This window comes from Microtus ochrogaster, unplaced genomic scaffold, assembly GCF_000317375.1.
Source record: "Microtus ochrogaster isolate Prairie Vole_2 unplaced genomic scaffold, MicOch1.0 UNK4, whole genome shotgun sequence".
In the NCBI taxonomy this organism is placed as follows: domain Eukaryota; kingdom Metazoa; phylum Chordata; class Mammalia; order Rodentia; family Cricetidae; genus Microtus; species Microtus ochrogaster.
Genome location: NW_004949102.1, coordinates 14,725,810 through 14,736,036, shown reverse-complemented (window position 1 = coordinate 14,736,036; position 10,227 = coordinate 14,725,810). Strand labels below are relative to the sequence as shown.

Below are 10,227 nucleotides of genomic sequence, written 5' to 3'. Positions count from 1 at the left end.
ATTTGAACTTGGGTCCTCTGCAAGAGCAGCAAGTGCTCTTAACTGCCAAGCCAGCTCTCCAGTCCTAATAATCCAGTTTTATCTTGCATGCAAGACCTGCACCACTTCCCCAACCACTGAACTGGTTATTGTATTGCAGAGAGAGAGCGTCAGGGAGAAGAGGGTGAGGTCAGCAGTAAACTTTGTTCTCATGTGGAGATGAAGGGAGAGTGAGATCGCCAGCTAGGAGCTTAGTGAAGTCTTTGCTTAAGAGAGGCTGGCACAGATGGTACAGTATGCAGATCCCACAGGACATTTCCTTAGGCTGCTCAGAAGAGCCAGAGTTCAACAGTAAGAGCAAAGAGGAGATTAGGAGTTTGCGTTGGCAGCTCCCTGGTTTTGCTTGTGGCTGAGTCAGGAGAGTGGGTGGAGGGTGGGCACAGCTAGATGGATGGAAGTGGGCAACTAGAAGCCCACAGTCTGCTCCGCCCATGTGCTTTCCAGTGAATCAGACGCATGGGGATCTGGGGGGAGATGGGGTTCAGAGCTTGAGAGAGACAGAAACAGTGTGGTGACAGCCTAGTTTCCCATCCTGCCTCCTGCCTCTTCCTCCTAACATGGGAGTGCTACTCTGTCCCTTCTTCCTTCTCTTTTCTCCCGACCACTTCCCCTTCCCTTCCTCCTTTTCTCTCCCTCCCTTCTCCCTTCCCTCTGTCCCTACCTCCATCCCTTCCTTTCTTAGTATTTTTGAGACTAGGCTTCACTACACAGTCCCGACCTTGAACTTTTAGAGATCTGCCTGCCTCTGCCTCTCAGGCACTAAGATTAAAGGCGTGCCTCATTGTGCCCAGTCTATAACACTTCTATTTAAGGAATAAGAGTTTAGTCTGTCCACTCAAGTCTGTACAGAATGCAAAAGAAGGGAGAGAAGAAACAGGCAGTCTCACGTGAGGAGATTTGCTGGCCATTGTTGGAAGGCTTAAATAAGCTTTCTGGAAGAAATGGGCAGTGTTTTGGTTTTTAATAAGAGGACCGAAAGCAGGTCCTACACAAACTAGTGACTGCATCCCCAGCCCAGATGGTAATGATCTTTAGCTTAAGTTGTGGAGGTTCTGACAGGTCTCATCTGGATTTTCTGGAAGGTCCAGTTTCTGGGAGTAGCAGATGCCAATGATAAAGGTAACGAATGAAGATGGAAGCTAAGACCGAAGCTACAACATGGCTGTCTTTGTGGTCTGCTCCCCTTATAACGGATAGGCTTCTGAAGAGACTCCTAGAAGAACTTAGTTTCAAAATATATTAAATCTGTGTGATTTCCCAAAACTACGCGAATTCCGTTCCTCCTGTAGAGTAGTAGGCTTGCCAGTCTGCAGACATGGGTACAAGTGCATGCATGCCTCTACTGTCCCCGCAAATGGCCCTTCCGGCCACTGGCTGGCTCTTCAGACACCCTGGAACCCGGGTAGACAATGCTCAGCACAGGCCCCAGTGCTGGGTTGCACCAAGTAGACTCGTGTTCACGGTGAGGTGAACATCACCAGAGAGGAAGTACTCTCCAGCAGAGTTTGGTCATTCTGGACCTGCTTCCTTTGACACATGACAGTGGCTTTCTGGAGACTTTCTGTGGTCACTGGGGTTGGATGTGTGGCCCAACAAGGAAGGTGGCACAGTAGTGGTCCAAATAGACTTTTTGATGTTCCAAGCCACTGAGACCATGGCACAGTTTTACAGAGTGCTTTTCTAGGCATCCCGTCACTGTGGACTGTTCTTTATTTCAAACACATATACCCTTCATTTCCTGTAGAGGCTCATAAAAAAAAAATTGGGTCTGGGAACATTTCTCAGCTGGTAAAGTGCTTCTGTGCCAAGAGGCAGATCCAAATCAAGGTCCCTGGCGTCCGTTTGAAAGCTGGGTTGAAAAGGGCTGGAGAGATGGCTCAGAGGTTAAGACTGCTCTTCCAGAGGTCCTGAGTTCAATTCCCAGCAACTGCAAGGTGGCTCACAACCATCTGTAATGAGATCTGGGGCCCTCTTCTGGTGTGTAGGTGTACATGCAGATAGAAAGCTGAGTTGACAGCGCATATTTGTAACCTCGGTATCGGGGACACAAGGACAGAGTCCCTGATACTCACTGTGTAGCCAGACCAAGTTTCTCATCTCTTTTCTTTCCCCTTTTTCTTCTTTTGGGGGATTGAGTTTTACAGAGCTAAAGGTCTATGTGGAAAAGGACCGCCCTTTAAATCTGGCTCAGTGTCTCACGGCTCAGCCCTGCTCTTTCTGTCCTCCTTTTCTGTCTGTTCCCTGCAGCCCGGTCCCCACTTCTTTGCTGATGCTTTGCAGTTTCTATTTTCCTGACTGCACTCCAGTCAGGGCTAGGGCTCTTTGGAAACTTGGGCTGTTAACCTGTGTGGTCCAGAGAGTAACTTCAGAAGCCTCAGTGTTCAGGACAGTACCTGATACATGGTGGCTATTCTGTGACCAAACATGGAGTCATTGAGTAAACAAAATGGCCACCTTGCCAGCATCTGGGCTTTGGTTGGCTCAGAAGCTCATGGCTGATGACACTATAATATTTTTGCACTTGGCTGGTTATTATTACTATATATTGAATTTTCGAGACAGGGTTTCTCCATAGCTTTTTGGTTCCTGTCCTAGATCAGGCTGGCCTCAAACTCACAGAGATCCGCCTGCCTCTGCCTCCCGAGTGCTGGGATTAAAGGCGTGCGCCACCACCGCCGGCTTACTTTGTATATTTTTATATTTGTCTCCCCACTTTGTCTTTGTTTTCATAGTACTCATGTCATGGAAAAGAGTCAATATTTGCAGCTGGACCCTGCCATCCCAGGAGTGTATTCTGGAAATCCCTACCCATTTGGGATTGATCCGGTAAGAATGTCCTCCGGGGTGAAATGTCAGTTATGGTCGCCATGTTGTCGAGACCTCTGAACAGAGATGGCCCAGTCACCTGAGGCTGAGATGGGATAACTGTGGGGTTTGTGTGACAGGCAGAGCTGGGTCCAGGAGAACTCTCTCTTTCTATATGTCCTCTTCCCTCTTCTTCTCCAGCAGCTAGCTCACTGCTGGCTCTTGATAGCTTTGAAAAGGCCCTTGCAGCCTGGAGAGGAAGCTCAGCTGGCAAAGCACGTGGTGTTACAAGCGTGAGGACCCAAGTTTGGTCTCCCAGACTCTCATGTCAAAACCCAGATATGGGCTGGACATGTGGGGCACACCTTTAATGCCAGCACTCAGAGCCAGCCTGGTCTCCACAGTGAGATGCTGTCTCAAAGAACAAAACAAAACAAAGATCTAGGCATGGTGGTATGTGCTTGGAATCCCAACCGTCAGGAGGCGGACACAGGTGGATCCCTGGGACCCGCCCTAGCCTGGCTGGCAGTTGAGAGATCCTGCATCAAAGAAGAAAAAGGGAAAACCGGTGGACAGTCCCTGCAGGTGCTCTTGGCGTTGGCTGCCCAGATAGTCTGGGCATTAAATAAGTTACTTAATATCCTAATCAAGTCCTCTACCTTTCCCCCCCAGTGGGCGACATCTTTCTTTTGTTCTGTATAGGATGACTTTTTGTAGGCCAGAGGTCAGCCTTGGGTGTCATCTTCAGCATACCTTGCATTTTGAGACAAGGTTTCTCCCTGGGACCTAAGCCTTGCCAATAAGCGAGGCTGGCCGGCCAGTGAGCTCCAGGGATCCCCTGTCTTTGCCTCTGCAGCACTAGGATTAAAAGCACACACAACCATACATTTTTACGTGGATTCTGGGCTCAAGCCTGACTTCTCACGCTTGCATGGCAAGCACTCCACAGACTGAGATATCTCCCCATACTCCTGGGTTTAGAAACCATGTTTCATTTTACCGATTTGTTTGTTATATCTGGCAGCCAACTAAGATCCGGCATCTCCCAACGCCCTTTGACAGTGTGATCTCTGAGTAGAGGTTTGTGAATGGTCACGCACATCCCGTCACAGAAAGCTGGTGCACACTGCCACCAGGTGTCAGCGTTGTGCCCCCTAATCAACCGTGCCTCTTGTAAACTGGAATTTGATTGTCTTTTTCTCAGCTCTGTAGGGGAAGGAGCCTGAGTGGCCAGCGTCAGTCTCGGCAACTCCCCAGCAGCCTCCCCCCATGCCACCGTCTCCTCCAGTTTCCCTGGGTTCTCCCCATCAGCCCTCTCCTTACCCCAGTAAAAGCAGAAGGCGTTGCTTTGCAGGAGACTTTTCAGGCCTAAGGCCCAATTCCAGTTCCGTTCTAAGTTTTAGCAAAACGGGTAAAATCCTTGAAAGCCAGTCTGTAAACTGCAAAGTGTAAAAGACAAATGAGTTGCTAATGTTTTTAAAAGATTTTATTTTTGGCCAGGCGGTGGTGGTGCACACCTTAATTCCAGCACTCAGGAGGATTTCTGTGAGTTGGAGGCCAGCCTGGTCTACAAAGCGAGTTCCAGGACAACTAGGACTATTACACAGAGAAACCCTGTCTCAAAAAATTAAAAAAAACAACAAAACAAAACACTTTTTTTTAACCGAAAAGAAACTTTATGCGCATGTGTCTCTGTGTGTGCATGTGTCTCTGTGTGTGCATGTGTCTCTGTGTGAGTATGTGTCTCTGTGTGTGTGTGTGTCCCCGAGTCTAGCTGTCCTAGCAAGCCAGAGGCATCAAGACCCCTGGAGCTGGAGTTGCAGGTGGTCGTCGTGAGCCAGATGTGGGTGCTGGAAGCAAGCTCTGAAAGGTCCTTATGTGCTCTGACCATCAGCCGTCTCTCCAGCTCCATGCCATGTGCTGGCATCTTCACAGAGGGGAAGGCGTTCCCCTTCGTCAGACTAGCGTCACCAGGAAGCAGACAAAGGGAGTTTAGAGGAGATGTCAGGGTCTGGTGACATTCCTTTGCTTTGAAGCCCACTGTTCCTACCTTCTCTTCCCACACAGCCCATACCCGCCTGTCAGCAAACCCTATCCGCCCAGTTCTGCTCCTCAGACTCAGCAAGGATGGAGAACTTTAAACTTACAAATTGAGGGGGCCAGCAAGTTCTGGGGAAAATGTCGGGGAGCCTTTACGCAGCACGGGTGGAGGGATGTAAACACGTGTGGCCATCACAGAAGTCGAATCCTGAAAACAGAACTACATGACCCAGCTAGCCCACCCTCGGCTGTGCCACAGAGATGCTCCTGCGCATCCATATTCATTGCTTCTTTATTCCCAACAGCCAGGAAATGGAACCTGCCTAATGGCCATCATAATGCCCACCAGCATATGAATGGCCAAAGAAAATGTGTTACATGTACACAATGGGATTTCATTCAGCCTTAAAGGAAAATGAAATTACAGCTTTTGCGGGGAAATGGATGAAACTGGAAAATAATATGTCAGGCTGCCTAAGTCTATTGCCAGAAGACCAATGCTGCTGCTTTTCTCTAATACAAAGCCTAGATCTGATGTGTGTTTGACGCAATGGGGGCGGGACTGGAAGAGCAATCATGAAAAGACAGGAGCACTTGGGAAGGGGAGACTAGGAGGAAGCTCTTAGTTGGCTATTGGTCAGATGTATTGTAATTAACATAGTTTCTGTGTGATTATTCGGGTCTGAGCGGCCGGGAAATGAACGAGCAGTCTATCCATGGTGGCTCTGACAAGTGATTGTAGAAATGGCTTAAGAAGGTTCTGGAAAATGCTCTGTCCTGTGAAGTATCCTGGGAACTCAAAGCAGAATGGGATACTATAAAAAAGGAGTTGGAACCCATTCTTTGGTTAACACTCTGCAGGCCATTAGTAAAGGAACTGAGGCAAGTTTGAGACTCTCCGTAGTATTTCAGAGTATCTTTCCAGTTGGTACAAGGCAAACCGTGTATCTTCTGGTGTGTGTGTGTGTGTGTGTGTGTGTGTGTGTGTGTGTGTGTGATATGAGGGGAGGCATGCATACCATAGAATGTGTGGAGGTTAGAAGACAATTTTGCTGGTTTCTCCTACTTTTTCATGGGTCCCAGGAATAGAATTCAGGTCCACTGTAGTTTGCTTTCTGTTGCTATGATAAACACCATGACCACAAACAACTAGGAGAGGAGATGGTTCATTTAGCCTCACAGATTACAGTTCTCATTGAGGGGAAGCTAAGGCAGGAACTGAAGCAGAGGCTATGGATGGGAGCCATTTCCTGGCTTGCTCCTCATAGCTTAGTTTGCTTCCATAGACAACCCAGGAATGCCTGCCTAGGGATGGAACCACCCGCAGTGAACTGGGCCTCCTACATCAGTAACTAATGAAGAAAACAGTCCACAGGCCAATCTGATGGAGGTCAAGGTGACTCTGGTTTGTCAAGCTGACAAAAGCTGAGCAGTACAGGCAGCCGGACTTGGCAACAAGCACCCTTCCACACGGGGCCATCTCGGGAGTCTTTATCCCTTGCTTTCTTCCATTACTGGGATATATGATCAATGGCACCGGTGGTCCTCACACTTGGTTACTATAACAAGCTTACCTTTTCCCCTTTCTTAGCCCGATGTGCATGTTGTCATCCCCACAGCAGCATCCTTGGGACTGTGTTGTAACCTGAATTCCAAGAAACCTCCCCAGTTCCGCTCATGTCTTTTTCATCGTGTTTCTGCTCCAGATTTGGAACCTGGCTTCCAACAAACTCACGTTTTTGAACTCCTATAAGATGAAGATGTCAGTCATCCTGGGGATCGTCCAGATGACTTTTGGCGTTATTCTCGGCCTCTTCAATCACATGTGAGTTTCTTCGTAAAGGAAAAAAAAGGTTTTTTTTTTTTTTTGTGTATATGTGTGTGTGTGTGTTTCAGTGTGGGTGTGTGCACATGAATGCAGGCTCATAGATCCCCTGAGCTGGAGTTATTGGTGATTGTGAGCTGCCTAACATGGCTTCTAGAAACTGAATTTGGGTCCTGCAATAACAGGGCCTCTTAACCAATGAACCATCTTCCACCCTTCATGTGAGTTTCTTGATTCACCTTCTGCTTGCTCGTCTGGTGGCACTGAGGAGGATGAGGCAGAGCCACCAGTGAGCCTTTGTGTGGCAGGTAGCTTCCCTCTGGGTCTTGGCTTGAGCTGAGACAGGCTGGTTGGCTACAATCAGGAGCACCTCTGTTTCTTCCATGCAGAGTCTGTTGAAGTGAACGCGTGTTTTGCATCTCAGAAATACCTTAGTGTTCATGAAGGTGCTGGGAAGCTCATTTAGAGCACCTTGTGTTTCTCCTACCCGGAAGGGATGGCTGGTATAGTATCCACCTCATTCTCTGCCCAATGGGCCAGGGAGGACTGGTATGAATTTTGGTGCTCCCAATCCTGAATCATCCTGGATGTCTTTTTCTCTCAGCTGGTAGCAGCCTCTCTTCCTCTTGCCTGTTCATGTCACACCCTATTCCTTTCCTTTGTCAGCATCCATTACTGGAAAGCTTCTCGAACTTATTGATGCTAATAGCATCACATGTTCGCTCAATGTGCCTTTTGGACGTGGCAGCTGACATCAGGTGCCCAGAAATCCCACTTGCTGCTTAGGTCAGGAATAAGTGGGGCATCAGGGCCCACAGAAATGGTGGAGAGCTTGTAATCAGTCATTTTCAGTCACAACTTCAGCTCCTAGGGAATGTGATCATAACTGCAATGCCTGACATGCTGAGATTGTTATGGTATTACATGGGGGCTGTAACTCAGTTGGTAGAGAGCCTGTCTGGCCTGCACAAAGCCTTGGGTTCATACAATGGGTGTGGTTGTGGTATACACCTGTAGTCCCTGCACTTGGGTGGAGGCAGAAAAACCAGGAGTTTAAAGTCTCACTACACAGCCAGTTCAAGGCCAGCTTGGGCTCTGGGAGATCCTGTCTAAAAAATAGAGGGGCAAGTAAAGAAAGAAAGGGAGATAAAGAGAGAATGGGAATACATGACCAGAATGGGTTAGGTTACAGGAAAACGAACAACTTCAACCTCCATGGCTTAAGACCATGAATCATAGCAGCAGTGCCCACTGTCTGTCATCCTTCTGCCCAGGGGACTTAGAGGAGGATGGGTGGGCACTAACTGGATCCCTGCAGGTGCCGTGGCAGAGAAAAGGTAGAGAGTTACTCAGTGAGTCTTAAAGCTTCTACCCAGAGTGGCAGGTGACTATTTCTGGTCCCATTTTGTTGGCAAGAACCAGTTGTAGGGTGATCTTAGCTTGAGAGGCCTTAGACAACCAAGGATGCTGTGCCCTGAAGGATGAACTGCAAGCGAGAGGCTAAATATGTGTGGGAAAGAACTGTCCAGTGGATGGGTGGCCATTGGCCTCCTTGTGAAGCAGGAGTTCTGACAGTGCATCTCTAGAGCTCCCCTCTTAGCCTGGTAGGGCTCTGTCTTAGTGCAGAGGGCTGTGAACTTTATTACTCTATCTTGGTACCATGTCTTGAGAGAATTTTTGACTTTTATAGAATTTTAGGATCGTAAACTACTCTCTTGTTTTCTGTTCTTGAGGTACCAGGAATTAAGCCTCCCACAGGCTAGGTGTCTTGGGCACTGTTCTGCTATGAAGAGATCCTATGACCATCACAACTCTTATAAAGAGAGCATTTAATCGGGTGCTTGTTTACCGTTTCAGAGGGTTAATCCATTATCATCACGGTGGGGAGCAGTATCTGAGAGCTTTACATCCTAATCCTGCAGGCAGAGAAAGGGAGAGAGAGAGAAACAGACAGACAGGTCTGGTGTGGACTTTTGAAACCTGAAAGTCACCCAATGACACACTTCCTCCTACAAGGTCACACCTATTCCAACAAGGCCACCCTTCCTAATCTTTCTAATCCCCCTCAAACAGCCCATTAACTCAAGACTAAGTGTGCACATATGAGCCCGTGGGGGCTGTTCTCATTCAAATCACCACACTAGGCAAGTGTTCTCTACTGAGCAGCAGCCCTGCTTTTTAAAGATAGGGTCTCATGTAGCCCAGACTGACTTGATACACACACACACACACACACACACACACACACACACACACACACACACGCACACAGATGGCTTTGATTTCCTGCTTCCACTTCCCTGGTTCTGGGATTATAGGCAGAATTAATGGGAACCTCGGTGCCCATTTTTTTCCCTTTTTAATTTTGAGACAGGGTCTCATTAAGTTGTGTAGGCTGACTTGTGATTCGCTGTGTACCCCAGGCAACACTGGAACATGTGATTCTCCTGCCCCAGCCTTTGGAGTGTCTGTGATGACAGACACAGTGTTTAATGTTCTTCTACCCAACCATGAAAAAGTGAGAACAACTGAATTAAGGCAGAGAGAGAATGTGTGTGTGTGTCACATGTGTTGGACCCCTGGAACTGGAGGGGAAGATGACTGTGAGCCACCTGATGTGACTGCAGACAATTGAACTTGGGTCCCTGGGGAGAGCAGAAAGTACTTCTCATCCCTGAGCCATCTCTTCAGCCCCATGTTAGAATCATCCTTAATCTCCAGGCTGCATCTGGTCTCCAGGCTGGATATAACAATACCTGCCTTAGTGCCTGAGTGGGAGAAGAGCTTCCAGTGTCTGTTATTGCTCCATCTCCCCTTCAAATGTGTCTTGGGAGTGAAATCTCCATGAGAGCTGTGGTCATCACCAGACAGCACCTTCTAGACCTAGGTTCCCCGAATCTGTGAGAGCAAAAGCACTCTCTCAGTACTCCCTTTCCCTTTCTTTACCCATCCGTGTTTGTGTTTGCCCGGGGAGTGAAGCTGTTTGCCAGCCGTGCTCAAGAAGGAGATGAGCGCTGCGTGCTCTGGGAACGGTGCTTAAGCACAGCCGTTCTGCTAACGCTCCGTCTTTGTGTGGTTTCCACCCCTAGTTACTTCAGAAGGACCCACAACATCGTTCTGCAGTTCATCCCCGAGATGATTTTTATGCTGAGTCTGTTTGGATACCTGGTTTTCATGATCATCTTCAAGTGGTGTCGGTACGATGCCCACACATCCCAGAAGGCCCCCAGCATCCTCATCCACTTCATCAGCATGTTTCTGTTTGACTACAGTGACGCCAATGCGCCCCTGTACGGCCATCAGGTAGCTCTGCTTTGAAAATCCCTCCTCCAGCCCACTCGGTTCTGAGAGATCTTTCTCTCCCTCTCTGAGTGCTGCGGAGAGTAGTTCCCTGCAAGATTAAGCCATCTTGCCGGGCGGTGGTGGCGCACGCCTTTAATCCCAGCACTCGGGAGGCAGAGGCAGGAGGATGTCTGTGAGTTCGAGACCAGCCTGGTCTACAGAGCTAGTTCCAGGAC

At 48.6% G+C, this 10,227-nt stretch overlaps 1 protein-coding gene across 2 annotated transcripts in view; it reads left to right on the top strand.

Moving 5' to 3' along the window:
* The window catches only part of Atp6v0a4 (ATPase H+ transporting V0 subunit a4), a 42,074-nt gene that overhangs the window by 23,359 nt on the left and 8,488 nt on the right, over positions 1–10,227 (top strand). For both annotated transcript variants that reach the window (XM_005365836.2, XM_013353242.1), the window contains exons 13-15: positions 2,772–2,865; positions 6,591–6,709; positions 9,799–10,012. In XM_005365836.2, coding sequence (XP_005365893.1) covers positions 2,772–2,865; positions 6,591–6,709; positions 9,799–10,012 — 427 coding nt within the window. The remainder of the gene's footprint in view (positions 1–2,771; positions 2,866–6,590; positions 6,710–9,798; positions 10,013–10,227) is intronic.